Source organism: Myotis nattereri (assembly GCF_964212035.1).
Source record: "Myotis nattereri genome assembly, chromosome: 3".
NCBI lineage: Eukaryota > Metazoa > Chordata > Mammalia > Chiroptera > Vespertilionidae > Myotis > Myotis nattereri.
In genome coordinates, this window is record NC_138077.1 from 100,903,912 (window position 1) to 100,925,126 (window position 21,215).

General features: G+C 40.5%; 1 protein-coding gene across 1 annotated transcript in view; it reads right to left on the reverse strand.

The window, feature by feature from the left end:
- Window positions 1–18,066: 18,066 nt before the first annotated feature.
- Window positions 18,067–21,215, reverse strand: part of SAMSN1 (SAM domain, SH3 domain and nuclear localization signals 1) — a 47,443-nt gene continuing 44,294 nt past the window's right edge. The window contains exon 8 of the mRNA XM_081087419.1: window positions 18,067–18,916. Coding sequence (XP_080943545.1) covers window positions 18,714–18,916 — 203 coding nt within the window. The 3' untranslated portion in view covers window positions 18,067–18,713. The remainder of the gene's footprint in view (window positions 18,917–21,215) is intronic.

Genomic DNA, 21,215 nt, shown 5'->3' on the forward strand with positions numbered 1-21,215 from the left:
CCTATTGGGTTTGCAGAACCGCCCCCTCCCTTTGTTCTCCCATTCTCCGAAGAGGCGGCTGTTGGCAGACAGCAGGATGGATGGGTCCACGATCAGACCTATGGCCCGACCTCCAGGGAGGTTCCCTGACCCCTCTGTGACCCCACTCACCTGTGAGCTCCTGGAGGTGGGCTCTTGGACATCGGTTTTTATTTTTTTACTACAGTTCTTCCATGTGCAGTGATCACACTTAGTCTGGAGCGGGGCAGGCTCAAGTGACCTTGTGGAGCGTCTAGGGAGGCCCAGCTTCAGGAGGCCAGCAGTGCTGTCGGGTTCATGCCCGCAGTGCTGGTCCGTTGGTGCCTGGCCTGTCCTCTGGAGATTGAACCTCCAGGACTACTAAGGGAGCCAGTCCCCAGTTCCGCCCCAAATCCACCACTGATTGATTGGAGTCTGAGAGCTGGGAGGAGGGACCAAGAGGCCTGCCTTTCAGCCCCTCGCCAGTCACTGCTGCCACCAATTGATCAGCTCCCTCAGCTCCCTAGCCTGGTGTTCCTTCCAGCCTTCAGTTGTTTTGGACGTTAGGGACCCTGGGTTTTTATTTATTACGATAGCTAAGTAGTTGCTTCTTCACAAGTAGCTTACCTACTAGAGATGATTATACACTAGGACCTTGTTCTTCCAACCTCACCTCTTAAAATTATAAATTGAGAAATATCTGAGGTTCTCATAATACTTAGGGATATTTTCCTTCTGTGAATTCCACAGCTATGTCTTTGTTCATTGGTTTGGCACTATGCTACATCTTTTGTTACAGGGTTGTGCTGCTACTACAGTCTTTGGTATTTGCCCTCTCTCCCCAGCTGTGTAAAAACTTGTTGAGAGAAAAGACATGTACCTTATGTTTCTGTATTCCAAGTTTCTAATGGACATTTACTTACCTAGAAAGTGCTCAATTAATATTTGTCTGAATCCTGTAAGTAGGTCAATAGACACATTGCCTGTTGCAAGCTCACAATAAAATCAGCAAATGCAAGTTTAATTTATGAAACAAACTTAATTCAAAAGTAGCTGTTTTTTAATGGTAAATTAATTACTCAAAACTTTTGTTATTCTGTTTTCCTTACATCAAAAGACATATTTAGGTCTTTTAAATCCTGCCATAGAGTTTAGTCTAAGTAGGAGCAGAATATTTCAATATTTAAAATGCCTTTATTTAATCTAAAACAACAAACTTGTTGGGTAACTGAATTTTTTCTTTATTAACATTGCAGTGCACATTAAGATGTGAGGCAACTTTCCAATTATTGAAAAAAGTAGATCTTTATTAATAGAAATTTATGTGATGACTGATTCATATCCCATAAATGCACTTATAAATAACCCTTAAATTTACATCCTTTGCCTAGGTTTGTAAGAATTTGGGGGTTTTTCAGGAGAAATAATCCTAGACTTCTTAAAGTAGAGTAAATAAAACATTTATGAAGGTATTCTAAAGGGGACACTCTAGGAAAGTCGATATAAATCAGGGTCCCTAAAGTCCTTTTTGAGATTCAGGATAAGGAAATAATTTCTGTCATTAAACTCCCTTGGTGTGAGTATGCTAGTTCAATAATTCATAAATATTTAATAAATTATTGTTTCCTACAACTTAAGAGTGTTTGGACAATTGATGCTTTGTTTGGAATATTATGAGTATATGTTTGGCTGTTTGGGGAAAAGGATGCTTGACACTGTATCTTGAGAAAGTCTGGGGAAAATAATTTCTAAGTTTTAGAGAGGGCAGGAAGGATGTTTAGTGGGACTCTATATGGTATACATTTGAAAGTGCCTGAAGGGAGTGCTTCTTTAGTCTTAAATCTTAAATTATTATTATTATTATTATCATCATCACTAATACAAGTAATGAACCTGACAGACGTTGCAGAAATCATGCTAGGTGCCTTACTTGTTTAAGCTTGTTTAAGCTGCAACTCTGCAATGTTGGTATTAACATCTCTTTTACATTGAAATAAAGTAAAGCTTAGATGCTTAATAAGTTGAAGCAAATAAGTATTGAAATTAAATCTCTCACATTCCAAAAAATCCACACTCTTAAATTGCATCATGTTTATTTCCTGTGCTAAGGAGAAGTTATTTTTCCTTTTGCTACCTAAAATACAGGTAGTTCTTTGCATACTGGTTCTGGCACAGTTCATGTAGGAGCTTCTAATAACGGCCAGTCACATGGTGACAATTATGCTTGATTAAGCAGATCCAGTAAGTACTTGATCAACTTCTTCCCATAAGTGCTGACTTTCTGCAGCCAAAGGGAAAAGAACACTTGCCATTATTCTAAGCACTCTCTGCCATCTCCCGTTGTCCCTCTCAATAATAGCAGGCCCTGGGGTTCCTAAGAATAGTGTCCCAGCTTCCTACACTCAGCCTGGATTCCAAGGTTTATATCAATTACTTACTTGGGTAATATGAATTTTTCAGATCTGTCAGTTCTACAAGCAGACACTTGACAATTTTTGAGAGTTGAGGGGATGCTTGGAAAAGTGTCACTTTTGTCATTCTTTCCTTGTTAATTCATTACTATGGATTTTGAAGTCTTTCTAATGTTCTAGAATTCTCTAAAAATACAAAGGAAAGAGTGCTTCCAAAATTGTAAACGTATGCTATTATGAAAATGTGAACAACCCCATGAGATAATTCCATAGGCTTATAGCCCATTGAAAAGATGACTTTACTGAGGTATATCAGAATCATCAATAAGCTTGATACCGCTCTGGGCCTTATGCTTCCTGCCTCAGACTATCATACTCTCAAACCCAGAGTATTGGGATAATATAAATGGCTTAAGGAAACAAAGTTTAATTTTATGTGGCACTTGAATGTGGTCAAGCAGCATTCCTGAATGACTGTCCTCCAAAAATGACTTGGAAATTCAGGCTTTTCCTGTAGTGGGCTCCAGAATTCAAAGTTCTTGCTTCCATCTATTTGGGCAAAAAGATGGGGAAGCAAAGGAAATAGTTAGGGCACCCTTGTGAGGAAAGGGCATGAACCTCAAAGGAGATCTTATTGGTGAAGCCCCAATTTTGGACAGAACTGGTCACATGGACCCAACAGAATGGGAGAGGAATGGTGATGATATGCCCAAGAGGCTAATAGACACAGTTTGGTGAACGCTTAGCATCTTCTCTGCACCCAGGTTGGGTAAGTAAGGCTGAATAGAGCAGAGAAAGGCAAAATCCAGTCAGCGAGAGACATACTGATCCTAAGAGAATTTTAATGATGTCCAATAATAGTTTTGTTAATATAGGCCTGTGCAAAGAATATGTGACCATAATGTAACTTTTGAGCAGGTTATTTTCATTTTTATAATCTTACTAGAGGCCCGGTGCACAAAAATTTGTGCACTGGTGTGTGTGTGGGGGGTGTCCCTCAGCCCCACTTGTGCCCTCTCACAGTCTGGGACCCCTCGAGAGATAATGACCTGCTGGCTTAGGCCCACTCCTGGGTGGCAGAAGGCAGGCCCAATCCCTAGGTGCCTGCCCTGCAGCTCCTGGTCGGGCTCAGAGCAGGGCTGATTGGGGAGTTGGGGCGCCACCCCCTGTCATGCACAGAGCAGGGCGGATCAGGAGGTTGCGATGCCACCCTTAGTCACACTCAGGGTAGGGCCGATTGGGGGATTGGGGCTCCGTCCCCTGTCACACTCAAGGCAGGGTCGATGTGGAGGTTGTGGCACTGCCCCCTGTCACCCACAGAGCAGGGCGGATCAGGGGGTTGTGGTGCCACCCCTGTCACATATAGAGCCAGCCGATCAGGGGATTGGGGCACTGCCCCCTGTCACGCACAGAGCAGGGCCCATCAGGGGGTTGGGGAGCTCCCCTCTGTCATGCACAGAGCAGGGCCGATCAGGTGGTTGTGATGCCACCCTCAGTCACGCTCAGGGTAGGGCCGATTGGGGAGTTGGGGCGCCGCCCCCTCTCACACTCAGGGCAGGGCCAATGGGGAGGTTGCAGCTCCACCCCGTCACACACAGAGCAGGGCCCATGGGGGGGTTGGGGAGCTCCTCCTTTTCAGGCACAGAGCAGGGCCGATCAGGGGGTTAGGGCACCTTCCCCTGTTACGAACAGAGCAGGGCAGATAGGGAGGTTGTGGCCCCACCCCCTGTCACACACAGAGCCGAGGGCGATCAGGTGGTTTGGGCGCTGCCCCCTGTCACACTGCTCCAGGGGCCAGGAGGCTTCGTGGCTCTGCTGATCCCAGTGCTAGGAGGCCTCGCTGCTCTGATGATCCCAGTGCTGGGAGGCCTCGTGGCTCCACTTGACACAGGGACAGTGAGGCCTCACTGCTCCGCTGATCCCAGGTTCGGGAGGCCTCGTGGCTCCGCTGATCCCGGTGCAGGGAGGCATATTACCCTTTTACTATATAGGATAGAGGCCTGGTGCATGGGTGGGGCTGGCTGGTTTGCCCTGAAGGGTGTTCCTGGATCAGGGTGGGGGTCCCCACTGGGGTGCCTGGCCAGTCTGGGTGAGGGGCTGGGGGCCGTTTTCAGGCTGGCGAGTGACTGAAGCTCCCAACCTCTCCTTTTTTCCTTTTTTTTTTTTATTCTTGGATTTATTTACCTTCTATGGCTGTCACTGGAGCTGAGAGCTGGCTTTAGGGTTTTAGCTGTGAGACCTCGGCTGCTGAAAGCAAGTTTCTGTGCTTTGTTTACCTTCTGTATTTGAAACTTTGTTGCGACTCCAGCTCTGAGATCCCAGCTGACTGAAAGCAGGTTTCTGGGGTTTTGTTTAGCTTCTATATTTGTAACAATGTTTCTTAGAGAGCAGCTCAGAGCACAGCAGCGGCAGGCGGGAAACATTGGCTTCCTCCGTCACTGGAGCAAGCAAGCCTCCTGTTCACGTCAGTAGCCTGGCTGCCGTCCGCCATCTTGGTTGGCAGTTAATTTGCATATCGCCCTGATTAGCCAATGGGAAGGGTAGCGAAGTTATGGCTAATTACCCTGTTTCTCTTTTATTATATAGGATAGTGTGGTCCTTGGGAAAATCAAAAGGTGCACTATTGATAAGGAATATCTGAATGCAGGGCTGGTATGTTCCTATGTTGTTACACAGAACTCTACTCTTACAAAAGCTCCACCCTTGGTTTAATGTTCTGCTGTTGCTGTTTTAAAATTCTTAATAATTTTGAACAAGGGGCTCAGCATTTTTATTTTGTTCTGGGCCAGTAGTGTAAGTACTCTGGCCAGCTCCCATTATGTTGCTGGGCCGCTTGAAACTCAGAGACTAGAACTGGGCTCAGTGATAAAAAGAAGATACAGTCTTTAAGATGCAGTAAGTTCACCATGGCCAGTGGCGCACAGTGGTTAGAACGTTGCCCGCACACCCAGAGGTTGCAGATTCCATCCCCAGAACTGGTCTAGGTGTGTGTGGGAGGCAATCAATGGGTCTCTCTCCCTCTCTCCTCTCTTTTCCTCTCTCTCTCTCACCCCTCCCTCCCTCCCTTCTACTCTCTCTAAAAATTAATGGGAAAATATCCTTGGGTGAGGATTAATAACAATAACAAAAAGATGCAATAAATTCTAATTGACCTTCTAAAGAAGACAGGTTACAATAGGAAGGCTGTATATGTGTGTGTGTTTATGTTCATACACTTGTATGCATATGTTTACATGTGCCCATACAGGAATATATTTTTTAGGGCAAAATTTATGGGAATAATTTATTTTAACTGATATTTATTGAGATTCATTTTATTGTTTATTGTTGGCTACTCATGTGAAGAACTGGTTGATACAGAGAGCACCAACAGTGTGTCACATAAATGGGTACTTCAATTGGGTAAATTTTAATTAAGCAATCTGTATTATACACATAGTTGGTTTGAAACCATGAGAATTTTGTTATCCAGAATTTGAAAAAGTTGAATCTTGTCTACTATAGCTTTGGATATAATTTTGGCTATGAAAGTCCCAAATATTTGGCAACTAAAGAATAAGAAACTTTTCCAATGTAATGTGTTAAATTCTATTTTTACTACAAATACCTAGGCACAATTTACCTCAAGCTCATAGAATCATTTGATTTTTAAATGAATTATTTAGTTTTAAGCCTTGCTTCTACACCACTTGCCTGCATCACTACTCTAACATATCACATTTCATAGGGATTTATTTATTTGCACATTTGCCAAAGGAGCACACGAACTCTTAACTCCTTGAGAACAGGTGTTATTGCCGTTCATCTTGATATTCCCACAGCCTAGTAGGGTTTCCAGGTACCAAGAACATGTTCAATAAATATTTGATGAAAGAATAAATATCATAATAAAAATACCACTTTTCTTTCAGCAAAATATGTATTTCCACGCCTTAAAGGAAACGTTGGCTGTTAATAATGCCACAATCAGGATGTTTTGCAAGAACACTTTAAACTTGCATTATGTTCTTTAGTTCATAACAGCTATTGTTATTTTGTTCTGGGCCAGTAGTATAAGTACCCTGTCCATCAAAGTGGGGATGAAAGAAAGCATACTCTTATTAAATGAAATTTAAAACAACTGAAGGATGAAAATAGTGTACCTCTATCTATCATATTCTGAAATTTATTATTTTATTGAAGGAGTTTTGGTCTTGTTAAAAAAATTGAGTTCCTTGAATACAGTCACACAGCACATATATAAGTAATGAAGAGCAATATACGTAGGTTTCAAAGGGTAGATATGTTGATATACTTTGATTTAAACTTGCTGCTAATACTATATTTTTTTCCATGATACTAGTAATTACCATGAGCAGAGGTCACTATCCTTTTGTTTAAGGTAGGCAATGGCTTATTTACTGTATTGGTGACTTGAAACAACTGTAATTTATTCTTTCCTAGCCTTGGAGGCCAGAACTCCAGAAGCAATATCATTGGGCCAAAATACAAACCCTGTCTGCAGGACTACTCTTTCTCTAGAGACTGAAGAGGAGCAGCCATTTATTTCCTCTCCCGGCTTCTGGTAGCTGCCAGCATTCCTTGGTTTACAGACATATCACCCCAATCACCAAGCCAGCCAGCATCTTCAAATCTCTCTGTGCTCTGTCTTCACATTGTTTTCTCTTCTCTGCACGGAATCTCTCTCTCTACCTCTCTTACAAGGACATTTGTGATTGCACCTAGGGCCCACCCAGATAATCCAGGATAATTTCCCTATCACAAGATCCTTAATTTAATAACATTTGAAAAGACCTTTTCCCCAAATAGGCAACATTTATTAAGTTCTACAGATTAGGATTTCCTGTCTTCGGGGGCGACTGTTCAGCCTGCTACATTTGCCTCGCTTTCTTTGGCATTATGACTAAGTAGTGTGATTAGATGATGTATACTAGTATACTTTCCTTGCTGCTCACTGACACAGGAGTAAGGGTGCTGTATAATAAGTGTGTGTGGGAGAACTATAAACTAAATGACACTCTAAAGGAAATCCTTCCTAAAGAAGCAGGCTTTGGCAAGTAGGGTTCACAGAGGGAGCTCATAACTTCATGATAATACCAGAAATAAATTAGAGTAATGTTAATTGTCTTCCCCAAAGCATGGCCATTAAGTAGTTTATTGCTCCTACCTTAATTTATTTTGGCATTTCTACCTTTTCAATGGTATTTCACTTTTTACCCAGTGGGGATATAAGCACCTCCCTGACAGTCCTTTCTGGTATATTTCACCTACAAGAATAACAACAGGAGAAAATAAATGACCACATAGGTTCTGATAAATTCTGCAGCAATCTAAGACAAAAGGCTTTAGAAAGAACTCAGTGGGTGGAGCTTCACTTTCAAAAACAGTTCCTAAAATTGGAAAGGATAAATGTCTATATCCCCTAGTTATGAACAGCTAAGTTGTCAGGGACCTTGTAACTGACTAGGAAGGAATTTTCTACTTATTTTTTCCACTATGTTAAGGCAAAACCATCTGCACCACGGTTTCATTTCTTCAACACATTTTTGTTCATCTCCTACTATGTGCCAGTTACTGTATGCAAAGCATTGCTTTCTTTCTCCCCGCCAATAGCTTTTCATGTAATTTTTAAGCTCCTAAACACTTTGAAAAATCCTTTTCTTGATCATTTACAACTGAACCAAGGTCATAAAAGGACAGCTTAGTTGAATGTGAAAAAAAAGGAGGGGAAAAAAAACAAGAACACTAAGAAGTTTCATAAATGTTCTCTAGCACATTCCCTGTTTTGAGGGCTAATGTACTGTAGCAATTCATCAGTCATTCTAATAGTCTTTTAACTTCTGTCAGAAAGCCTACTAACTGCTAACATTTTAAATGTTTAATATTCTAAAACATATTTTCATTAATCATGCAAATTATCTGGGCATTCATATAATACAATAACCTCTTTTGAGATGAAGAGGCCCAAGGCTTTGTGTTTGAGAACACCATGTTAGAGACTGATATTATAGTTGAAATATAACTTAGAATTAAAGAATTTTAGAAATAAGAAGTTGCTAGTAAAATTCCAGTGTTTATGCTCTACACATTTATAAAAAATACCAGAAAGATATTAATGTCAGATACTTCTGATTAGGTAGAAAGCAGCTAAAATATGTACTTTATTCTATTTTATTACATAGTTGGTGGATGGATATTAATGCTGATATATGGTGTATTGTCTCAATGGAAATGACCCTGTGTTATATAGCAGAGTGGACTGTGGAGCTGGTTGTTAGAAAAAGATAGAATATGTGTTTCTTGCAGTTAGGTTAGCCTGAACTGCACCATGGAAACTTCCATTTATATGCTGCTGCTCATCCCAGTTCCAGGAAATCTTAACTGCTTGGAACAATGGGAAATATGTGGATGTGTCCCATGAAATGGACAAAGAATTGAAAGGGTAAAGGGCATGAGTTTTGGTAGTTTTAGTGGCAGTGCTTTACCCTGAAGCTATCTGATTACCAGTAGGGATGGAGCCTGGTAGTGAAATACATAGAAGTGACTTGAGACCATGTTAATGTAGTTGTATTGGAGTCATAGAACAGTGCTCATTGGACTCATGAATATGACCCAAGTAAGTGGAAGTCATGAAGTGGAAGTTCTCAACAGGAAACAGATGGCACAGTCAAATTAGGATAAGCCAAGGAAGGCTTATTATAAAGGGACTAATTACAAAGAAAGATGTGGGCAGGGCAGAGGGCAGGGGAACCATTAAGAGCTGTGCAGGTAGTGAGCTCTAACAGCCACAGAGCTGGTATTTAATTTAGGCCTGAAGAGATGAGAGAAAGGAGCAATTATCAGAATTTGTAGGAAAGAGAATTGTGTTAAAAAGTCACCTTTAGGGGAGTAGTGACCTTTGGTTACAGGAGACAGTCTGCACAAGGTGATTCCATGACAAACAAATGCCCTGACCTCACTCCTCTCTTTTCCTCCAGTTTCCTGATGGGGCTTCCCATTCATTGACTCCAACAGGAACCTGAGGTCACAGGTCAAGGATGGTCAGCTCCCTGAGGCGATACCAGGGCTTCATATGAAGAGTGAATCTGGAGGGAGACATAGGGTGTCAGAACCCAAAATTTATAACCACCCTTTGAATGATTTTCTGTTTTTTAAAACAATTTCTTATAATGTCTTTTATGTTTAGTTTATTTGACAATATATCCTGATGCTGTATTCATTATCTTAACATTCTTAGTAGAGATGTTCCTGACCCAGTACATGTGCATGAACCACCTTAGCCTCTGAGTGATCAGATATTAAAGACACACACACACACACACACACACGCACATACATACACACATACAAACATACACACACATACACACACACATACACACACAGAGCTAAATGCCATCCAGACAGTTCATTTTTCTCCTTATGTAGTTTTTTTTTCCTTTTCAGTAAAACTGTGTTTTTAAATGTCTGTAGTCTAAAGGAACACTGAAGTTGTCTAATTATATTTCTCTAGTAAAATATTTAACTCTTATTTCCTGAGTCATAGATTCTAAGGTGCAATACAAATCCAATGGAAAATATATTTGATGTTATACAGAGATTATTTCCAGAGCATTTTTAATGATTGCTGCATGAATTTATGAGCAAAGGTTTCAAGAATGAATAGCTACAGAAAGCCAACTTTCTGTTGTACCAGTTCATGCAGCCCCTGGGTACAAGTATTTATGTATCTCCTTTTGTTGAGTTCTCTATTTTTCTATGAATATGCACATTGGGGAAAAAACTTCCATCTGCTCTCTTTTAGCTGATTCTATCACATTTCTGAGCTGTACATCATTATGGAGCTTCAGAAAAAGATGATCATTTGCATTACATATGGATATAAAGGAGAGAAGGAGTTGATGAATTGCAAACAAGTATAATTTATGTGGACAAAGTGTGCCAGAAGTGCTTTTTCACCCCACTTTGTTCTGCAAATAAAATGATTCCTGCCCATTCACTTGGCCTCATGCCCAAGAACTCAGAGAGGAAAACCATCCCGTACACATCAGGATTCCACTCCTTCCCTATGAAGAAATGGTGCTGTGCAATCAGGCCCACCAGGGACCCCAGAAGGTCAAAAGAAATCTCTGAATGGACTAATGTCATTTTTTAGAATCTTCAATCATGGCTTCCTAATGTATAATATATATCACACAGATACTTGTTAATTCAAATGTGAGAACTAGCATGATGAAGAAGAAAAGGGGAAGTAATGAAAAGCTCACATTTTCCTGTGGCCTCTCTCTGAACTTTGATTTCCCATGGAAGATTATTTGCTTAAATGCCCATAAGCTTTATAAATTTATGAATAACTACATGTAGGGTGTCTTCTTAAGGGTTTCTCTGTTGGCAATAGCGCTATCAACTATGACTCTATATTGTAAAGACTTGGGCCCAAGGTGGTGTAGTAGCAGTAAGAAACCCAAACCCTTTATTGATTCATTCATTAATATTGGCATTTATTTATTCAATCATTCAATCTTCAAAAATGATTACTATTATCTTGTGCCAAGGGTGAGGAATCAAAGCTAAATACAACACAGTCTCTTTCTAAACCATCAGGAGTAAACAAAGAAATACAAAATGATTCTTTCTCATTGCTGCTGGACAATACAGTTATCTAGGCCCTCAGACAATTTGTGTCTGGAAAATTTTAAATTACCACAAGTCCCTAGCCTTGTTGTGGCAGCATGTACACTGCTTGCATTTTATGTTCAGGTGTCAGTTTTTGTGCACATATTGCATGAATTGTGCTGCATGCTTTGTACACATTATCTCATTTAATTAACACAGTGATATGAAATAATCCTATATAATAAAGAGGTAATATGCAAATTAACCCTTACACCCTCACAAGATGGCTGCCTACAACCAGGCCAGCAGGGTGGTTAGTGAGGGATGGCCAAATGACTGAACAGTGGGCTTTGTGGGGTGACCAGGCCAGCAGGGGAGGCAGTTGGGGGCAATTAGGCTGGCAGGGAGGGCATTTGGGGGTGACCAGGCCAGCAGGGGGAGCAGGTGGGGGGAGGCAGACCAGCATGGGGAAGAATTGGGGGCCATGGGGCTGCCAGGGGTCAGTTAGGGGCGACCAGGCAGGCAGGCAGGTGAGCAATTAGGAGCCAGAGGTCCAGAATTCTGAGAGGGATGTCTGACTCCCGGGGATCGGGCCTAAACCAGCAGTCGAACATCCCCAGAGGGGTCCTAGATTGGAGAGGGAGCAGGCTGGGCTTAGGGGGATCCCCCTTCCCCTGTGCAAGAATTTCATGGACTGGGCCTCTAGTAGTACTATAATTATTTACATTTTGTAGAGGGAAAAAATTAAGCTCAGAGCACAAGTGACTTCCCCAAAGTCACACAGTCCTTAGACCAGGACTTCTAATCTTTGTGTGCAGGTCTAAATTAAGTGTGATCAGATGAGTAAAATAAAAAGTAGCATAAAGTGGAGTTTACTTTGATCTTATTTCTGTAGTCCCTTCGAACTGGTCAAATTTACAAACTGTTCTTCTGCCTATATTTAGTACTTATTTTGCTTTCAACTTTTACATAATTTTAGCATAACTTCCCACTTTATGAAAGTGTACTTGAAGTCTGCATGCTGATTAGTTATACAATTTTCTTTGCCCATGGTAGGGGGATGGAAGTGTGTGCATGTGTAGGATGATGGATTATCTAAAATTTCTTCATATTATTTTTCTCAGAACTTATGCTTGTAACGGAAGTTTCTCAACATAAAATGTCATCAATTTGGCCTCACTCAGGAAGTTGCAACGTGCCTGACTGTAACCTCAATGAACTGGATGTTCTCTAAAACATGATAATCTTTAGCTGCCTATCATTTCCCCCCAACATTATCCCCCCTATACTCCCTTCCTCCCTTTTAAAGTTTTAAAAGTTGTTTTATTTCTTAACCAATCCTTTTGGCAATTTAATTGATTAAAAAACTGCTGATAAAATATTTCAGGGTAAAGACATATTTGTGTTTATATTAGCAATAGAATGGAGGAGGGACTAGAATTTAAATGATCTGATTTTTGCCTTTATCCAAGAAGTATTATGAGGATTTTATTGATTTACCTGTAATAAAATTTCTCTAAACGTATGCCATCACAAGAAACCTCAATGTGTAAATATAAGATATCCCTGGGATCAGAATAATCATTGCATCCCAGAATGGTTTTACAACCTTCCTATACTGAAAGACTGAACTGGTTTTATGGAGAGGCTGTGGGGAAATCCTAATGCAGATTAACTGATCTGAAGGGCCTTTGTTGGCACAGTCTAGGCCAGCATTTATTTTCCATGCCTAACTATTGTTGAGTGAATAAATAAACAAATAAGACCAGGACACTCACCAGGTTTTAACTTATAAACACAAAGTCAGTGTAAGTATCTCTAAACATTAAAGTCTCAACCCCCTGGCCACCTTCACACCCACTCTTAAAAAGCTCAGACTCATGCCTCTCTCTCAGCCAAAAGCAGTAGAAGGTCTAAGCCTCTCAACTATTTTACAACCTTGGCTGAACTAGTTTCTACCTTCCCACTCCTCATTATCCAGCCCACCAGGGGCAAGAGAAAAACCTAAGGAAGGTGAAGCTAGAGCTGCAGGGAACCAGTAGGTACAATGAAGGCAGCAGCGCTCCTGGATGTGATACACTTTGGCTCCACATGTGTCCTTGTCAGTGTTGTGTTCTGTGATGTGGCCATGTTTCCGCCAACTTTAACCTCATTGTGTCTCCACTTTCCTCCCTCCCTTCCTCTTTTCAGGAATCTGTTCTCACTTCTTTTGCTTCATCTCCTCAAGGCCTCCTCACCACTTCTGCTCAAAAGCATTTGCCCAGATCCTTGGCTGTGAACCAGATCCTCCTTTTGAAGGGACTGAAGTTGTGACTGCGTGTGTGTCACAGGAGATTTCCACCATTTGATAATCAAGCAGTTCTTTAGATACTTTTCAACCTACAGTTTCCTGGCATCTTCATAAATAAATTGTACTCTGTTGACCTCCCTGAAGCAGCTAATTGAGTAAAGTTTAAAAATTATGGTCATATATCCTTTCTGATTGGTGTTTCTAGTTTCTTGGGATATATTCCTAGAAGTGGGATCATTGGGTCAAATGGGAGTTCCATTTTTAGTTTTTTGAGGGAACTTCAGACTGTTCTCCACAGTGGCTGCACCAGTCTGCATTCCCACCAGCAGTGCACGAGGGTTCCTTTTTCTCCTTAACTTCACCAGTACTTGTCCTTTGTTGATTTGTTGATGATAGCCATTCTGACAGGTGTGAGATGGTACCTCATTGTCATTTTGATTTGCATCTCTTGGATGATTAGTGACTTTGAGAATGTTTTCATAAGTCTCTTGGCCTTCTGTCTTCTTTCAAAAAGTATATATTTAGGTCCGTTGCTCATTTTTTTTTTTGATTGGGTTGTTTGTCTTCCTTTTGTTAAATTGTATGAGTTCCCTGTAAATGTTGGAGATTAAACCCTTATCAGTGATAACATTGGCAAATATGTGCTCCCATGCAGTGGGCTTTCTTGTTAAAACACCAATTAGAAAAGATATATGCACCCCTATATTCTAGCAGCACAATTCATCATAGCTAAGATTTGGAAACAGCCTAAATGCCCATCAGTAGATGAGTGGATTAAAAAACTGTGGTACATCTACACAATGGAATACTAAGCTGCTGTAAAAAAACAAGTTCTTACCATTTTGCACAGCATGGATGGAACTGGAGAGCATTATGCTAAGTGAAATAAGCCAGTCAGAGAAAGATAAATATCACATGATCTCACTCATTTATGGAATATAATGAACAACATAAACTGATGAACAAAAACAGATCCAGAGACAGAGAAACATCAATCAGACCGTCAAATCTCAGAGGGAAGGTAGGGGAGGGTGGGGGTAAGAGGGAGAGATCAACCAAAGGTCTTAAATACATGGGTATAGGCTTAACCAATGGACACCAACAACAGGGGGAGTGAGGGCATGAGTGGGGGATATGTGGGGTGATGTGGGGATAAGGACACATATGTAATACCTTAATTAATAAAGAAATTTAAAAATTAAAAGAAAATTATGGTCAGTGGCTGTGGTATGTCCAGTGAGTCCCTAGAATAATCTATTTGGAGTAGTAGCCATTGCAGGAGTGGGAGGATGATGAAGGCAGCATGTTGGAAGTTTGAGATTGAAACACTATTTCCTGCTGTGGAGAGGGAGGTAGGCATGTGCTTCATTTGTGACCTGGGCACTGCATACGAGACTAAATCTCATGGACCTGGAAAATACTTTAGAGAGGAACAGTGTAATGTTGTTCCCCAGCATTGAAATACCACTTTGTGTTTCCTTATTTTTTCTAAGGCCTTATGATTTATTTATTTAAAAAACCTTTTATGTCACTTTGGAAAGTATCTACCTATAGGTTGAGTAAGTTGATTTAACTATAGATAGGGAATGTGTTATATGGGAATCATTGCTATATTCAAGGTACTACAGCAAACGTTTTATTTTTTATTTTTTTAATATATTTTATTGACTTTTTACAGAGAAGAAGGGAGAAGAATAGAGAGTTAGAAACATCGGTGAGAGAGAAACATCGACCAGCTGCCTCCTGCACATTCCCTACTGGGGATGTGCCCGCAACCAAGATACATACCCTTGACTGGAATCGAACCTGGGACCCTTCAGTCTGCAGGCTGACACTCTATCCACTGAGCCAAACCGGTCAGGGAAACAGCAAACATTTTAAATGCTCACTCTGTACCCAGGCTTCAGGGATTAAGGAGGCTCTTCCACAATTAAGGTCACAGTCTCATTCATGGAAGGGGAAGTGTTATACAAATAGATAAAGTATAATATATAAGTGCTATAATCAACAGAGATACAGGTTGCTCTGGACAGATGAAGAGGAGAACACTAAAGGAAACCCTAGAAGGGCTTCATAGAATAACTTCTGTGAGTCTTAATATGGGAAACAGAGGGAGGCTTCTGGATGTAGAAAATAGCAGGAACCCTTCCAGAAAAAATAAATAATGTAAAAAAAGTCACAAAGGGAATCATAAATTGTCAGGGACAGCAAGAGCACTGCACAGCTCTGCTGCTCTGAGTGGCTTTGAGTCCATATATGCTTCTACATTCTCTCATTTGACTATGCAAAGCACAGGACAGGTGACTTCTCGAACCCTGCCCACTGTACTAACTGTTGGGAACTTAGTCCAAATTCTTCCTTTATCCTCTGCTCACTACTAACAGGTGTTGAGTCTGAGCCCCTCTGCCTGGGACTGGGCCTCCTAGGATGCTGGGTCTTAGATGGAGAAGCTATGAGAAGTTGTGGGTGTATAAGAATGAGTCTTTATTGCAGAAGCCAGTGTCCACACAGCCATCAGACAAAAACAGTCCTTATAGCAAAATCCATACAGGCAGGCAGCCGAACACTCGCTGGTAAATACATCTTTCCCATAAAAGCAGCATTAGTGTCTGTACTCACAGCTATTATCTGAGCAGCCACACGCTGCCCCTAAACTCATTGCCTCACATCGTAGTGGTATCTCAGCTCTCTGGCTCAGCAGCTTCTGCTGCCCAGCTGCTCTCTCCTATCCAGCACACTGGCTGGTTAACATGGTGACTATATCTGAGCTCTCTGTGAGCTCTTAGCATTACATTGTAGCAGTACCAGCTCTCAGGTCTGTCTGAGCTCTCTAGCCTCTCCTGCACACATAGGAGCTACATCCTCTGTGCCTACCGCTTCTGCTTTTCTGAGCTCTCTCTAGCCTCTACTCAGCTGTTCTCTCTCTCAGACTCCTGGTCAGTAACCTGTATATTACTCCAGAGACAAAGAAGGCTAGTTGCCAACAGTGACATCAATCTTATGGGTTACAGAAGGGCACAGTGTACCCCGGGATCGCTGTGGCTTTGCAGCTGTCCATGCTCTTTTGGCCTTGGGAATCCCAATTAGGCTCATACTCAGAGTGGCCTTGGCCATTCTGGAGTATTGACAACAAGGCCTCTGCTCCTGTTGGCCTTGAGTATTCGGGGACCCTGGCAAGGTTCCCACATGAATTTAGGGAATTGCAAGTAATTTTTATGGCTGGATAGTTAGTGTAAAGTGAGAGGTGTGGGAAGAAATATATGACTCATAGGTGTGGGTAAAAAATGGTTGGGGAGGGTCTTATGTATCCTGGAAGAAAGTTTAAATGTTATACTGAAGATGATGAGAAGCCACCAAACAATTTCAGGTTGGGAAGTACATGACTTGATTTGCATGTTGGAAGATCTTTCTAGAGGCTCTGTGGAGGACGGGTTAAGAAGGAGGACACTTGTGGAACAGAGATCAGTTGGAAAGCTATTGCACTATTTTACACATGAAATCCTGAGGTTACAAAGCAAGACTGCAACCATGGAAATGGATAGAAAGCCATAAATACAAAAACATTTCTACAGGTAGGACTCATAGGGCTTGATTACTTATTGAATCTACATGAAGAGGATATATGTGAACTGACGTGAGAAATTATTTTCTTCTTTGCATAACTGGCTGAATGTTGGTACTATTAAAGAGAGGTAGGTTGGGAGTAAAAATGAAGGGACAAATTTGTAGACAAAAGCAAGGATTTGGCTATGTTGAGTCAAAGCTTCCTAGAGTACTATGAACTAAACTATGCCCTGCCACCCTTCCAATTTATATGTGAGCCTCTAACTCCCAATATATGGTATTTAGAGATGGGGCCTTTGGGCCATAATTGTTATGAAGGTGCAGCCCTCATGATGGGATTAGTGTCCTTATAAGAAGAAACACCAGAAAGCTTTCTATCTTTCTGCCATGTGAGAACACAGTAAGAAGGTAGCTCTTTGCAAGCCAGGAAGAGAGCTCTCACCAGAACCCAACCATGCTGGCCACATGGTCTTGGACTTCTAACCTCTAGAACTGTGAGGAAATAAATTTCTATTGTTTAAGCCATCTAGTTTATGGTATTTTGTTATGGCAACTTAAGCTGACTAATACATAGAAGTATTCAGGAAGTTAGATAACACAGATCTGGTGCTCAGGAGACAGAGTGAGGTGAGGTAATTGATTTGGGAATTATATATACTAGAGGCTGAGTGCATGAATCCGTGCACCAATGGGGTCCCTCGGCCTGGCCTGAGGGATCGGGCCAAAACCAGCTCGCTCATAGCCCCCAAGGGGTTCTGGATTGCGAAGGGGCGCAGGCCAGGCTGAGGGATCCCACTAGTGCACAATCAGGGCCAGGGAAGGATGCGAGAAGTTGGCCAGCAGGGGAGGGACCGTGGGAGGGCTCTAGGGCATGTCCGGCCCATCTCATTCAGTCCCGATTGGCCAGACCCCAGCAGCAAGCTAACCTACTGGTCCGAGCGTCTGCCCCTTAGTGGTCAATGTACATCATATCTAGTGGTAGAGCGGCCTTAGCATATCATTAGCATATTACACTTTGATTGGTTGAACGGATGACTGGATGACCGGACATTTAGCATATTAAGCTTTTATTATATAGGATATATATAGTGAGGACTGACTATAAAACCTTGTCTGGTAGGAGATATTCTGTCTGAATGTCTAATATGAAAATGCCTAATATGAAAGTAACACTAATCTGGAAAATACCAAATGCACATAGTTCATTTTATTTTTAAAATTAGGGCATTTCAAAATTTAAAGTATTTACACTTAAAGGTGAAACATCTGTGCAATTATTACAATTTATTTCACTAAATCAGAACTAACAGTATATTGTCTATACTTTTATACCATGTAACAGTGAAGAAGTCAACAAAAAACAATGAAAACACTGTGGATCAAATGTCTTCAATATTAACTTGTACTTTCTAGTAGGTATAAACATGAGTGTAAATACTGCTTGGATAGTTGGTTAAACAGACACAGGCTCCACTGCTGGAGTAACAGACACAAATTCAAAACTGGCAGGTATGGAGAAATGAGGGGATTTTGCAGAATTTATCATTTTGCACTTGCAAAATAAAGCTTATGTCACACATACTAAAGACTTATATTACACCTTTTCTAATATACTCGTGAAATATTAACATGTAGCATTTAAAATAATAAATATACATATTATTTACAGTAATTGGAAATGTTAGAGATATAAACTTTTACGTAAAATAATTCAGAACAAAACATCTTAACTTTAGATTGTTATCTTCAAATACTTCTCTTTCTTTCCTATTTGACCTTTTAGCTTTGGAAGAGTTACACGGGATGCAGATGTGGGTATAGAGTTGAGAGTGTGTTCAGTCACTTGTTTCTGCGATAGTCATCTTCTGTACCATGTCAGACAGATTTTCAGACTCCAAGTCTTCTTTGCTATTATCAGAATTTTCCGATGAGATGTAACAACCAGAGTCCCTTGGACAGTCATCTAGCTGTGACTTATTTAAGGAGATGTCTGGGCTTAAGGATCGGGGCACAGATTCATTTTCTTGCTCTTGAATAGCTGTAAATGGAAAAGAGGGCAGCAGTTACACAGATCTAAGAAAAGTTTTATTCATGTACTCATTCATCTTTGAGCTATTTTAACTGTTCCAACCTGGACTTCATTACAATGGGAACTTCTGTAAGTAAATGATATGTTTGTTTATTATAAAAAAGGTATTTACACTCAAATATTCAAACCACTGTTTTCTTAGAAGACAAAGTGAGCAAACCACTGTTATTCCCCTGCAATGTCATGGAATTCTTGTGAACTGCCTGCATAAGCAAAGATCAATATGGACTCGCATTTTACATTAATGTTGCCAAAGAAAGCAGATTGTATCCACAGTGTGACTGATTCCTTGTCCAAATACTCCTTAAAGTAACATTAGAAAAAGTCATTTGTAAAGTTTAAATGTAGAGTCCACATTAATAGTGATCTTCGTGAGCAATTTTGAATCATGATAATGCGGATTAATGAATAAAGATCACTATGGACAATAAAGTGGGACTCCAGTTACTTAGAATTTAACTCATAAAACATACAGTATTCAAACATATTCAATGATATGATAACTATGTATGCTGCAAGATGGGTACTGGAAATGTCAGGGGGACATTTGTATAGTATATGATTATCTAACCACTATGATGTACACCTGAAACTTGTACAAAATAATATTGAATGTAATTTAAAAAAATACTAATAAAAGAACAGAGTATTCAGGATTTTCCTATGTGTGCATTCATAAAAAAATAGACATAGAAATCAGGTTGCTTTAGGTAGTAAGCTACTACCATCGAGTCTGCTTTATTTAGTTTGTCTTCTATATCTTTGTAGTTCTGAATAACAATTTTTTATGTTCATATTGGTAATGTGTCATCAAATCTGTATTCTAGATTCAACTGGAATTATATGTTAGTAAAAAATTAATATTAGAGATGTAACAAAAGGTATTTCTAAGGAACCTAAGTAGCCCTATAAAGATTTACTTTTTCTCAAGAATTCTTCAGCATCAGCATTCTTTCTGTTACTGTGAGGACTGTTTCTTTCCCTTTCTTGACACCAGTGAGTGGGAATTTCTCTGCATTATTACAGTGAGTTCCTCACAGAGGCAATGCTCTTAGCCCACAGCATGTTCTGTTCTCCCCTTTCTAACCTCAGGGCTCCCCCATTGTGGACATTTGAATAGCCCAAACTGGAAGAACGAAGCATACTTTTCAAGGCCTCTGCCTTCAGATGCTGCGTACTTCCTCCCATTCTTGCCAGAAGAACTATAAATCCCACCTTCAAAATCTCTGGGAGAAGGATATTGTGTAATTTTCCTCAATAGACTCATATAATGTCAAGTAATTTATCTTTAAGAAATTCACCCTGTATTCTAGTCTACACATCTGCTTCATAAATGCGTTTTTTAGGCTATAGGTATCTTGCTGACTTTAGTTTATGGCTCACTGTGTATTCAATGGCTATCAGCCTCCATTATGAGAGGGAATTGAGCCCCAGTGCCCTAAGGCAGCCTTATATGTAATGGGTAAACCTCTCTTCCATGTATCTAGAATAATGCTAGTTATGTTCGATCCATGGAGGAATGGAAAAGTCGCTTAATTATTTTCAGTATTCTGTAGTTTAGATGAGGAACACAGATTGAGAAAGTCTGAAAAAAATAATAAAAATCATTTCTTAACTATCCTCATCTTCAAAATGAATCATAACAGTCCTTTTAACTTTTTCCTCCAAGGTTTTATTTGCAACAATGAAACCAAATTTATGTCATTTTCTGAATTTTCTCCAGGTTTGCCACAACTTTAATTACAGATTCAATTATCAGATATTTAAATCCAGTGATGTTATAGCTGGTTCTAGGTATAAGGAGCTGTAATTTCAATATGCACCTATTGTAATTATTTTAAAATTTTAGCTACCATGAAGCATTTTTTCTTTATTAGTCTTAACAACCTTTAAGTTTGGGAAAATCCACTTAGTCTTTATGAGACGCTGTTTCACTGTTGTTTCCAAGCCCCTTTTCTTGTGTGTGAAAAAGCAGGTCTGAAAATGGGACCTCATTCTCTGAGGAAGAGACGTCGCCCTGCCTCTGCTTGTCTATCTTTATTGCCACTGAAGTGGATGAGCCAGGTCTGAGTTCCACGATCCGAGTGTCTCTGGAAAAGACCAGAGGAGCGAGGCCTGGTGTGAGCTTCCTGCCACTTCAGCAATGATCACCATGTTTAGAATGTGATCCTCTTAGAACGGTTGTGAGGCTATTTCCCTAGGTTATATTAGAGCTTATCACTTCATCGCAAAATTAAAATTACTGAGT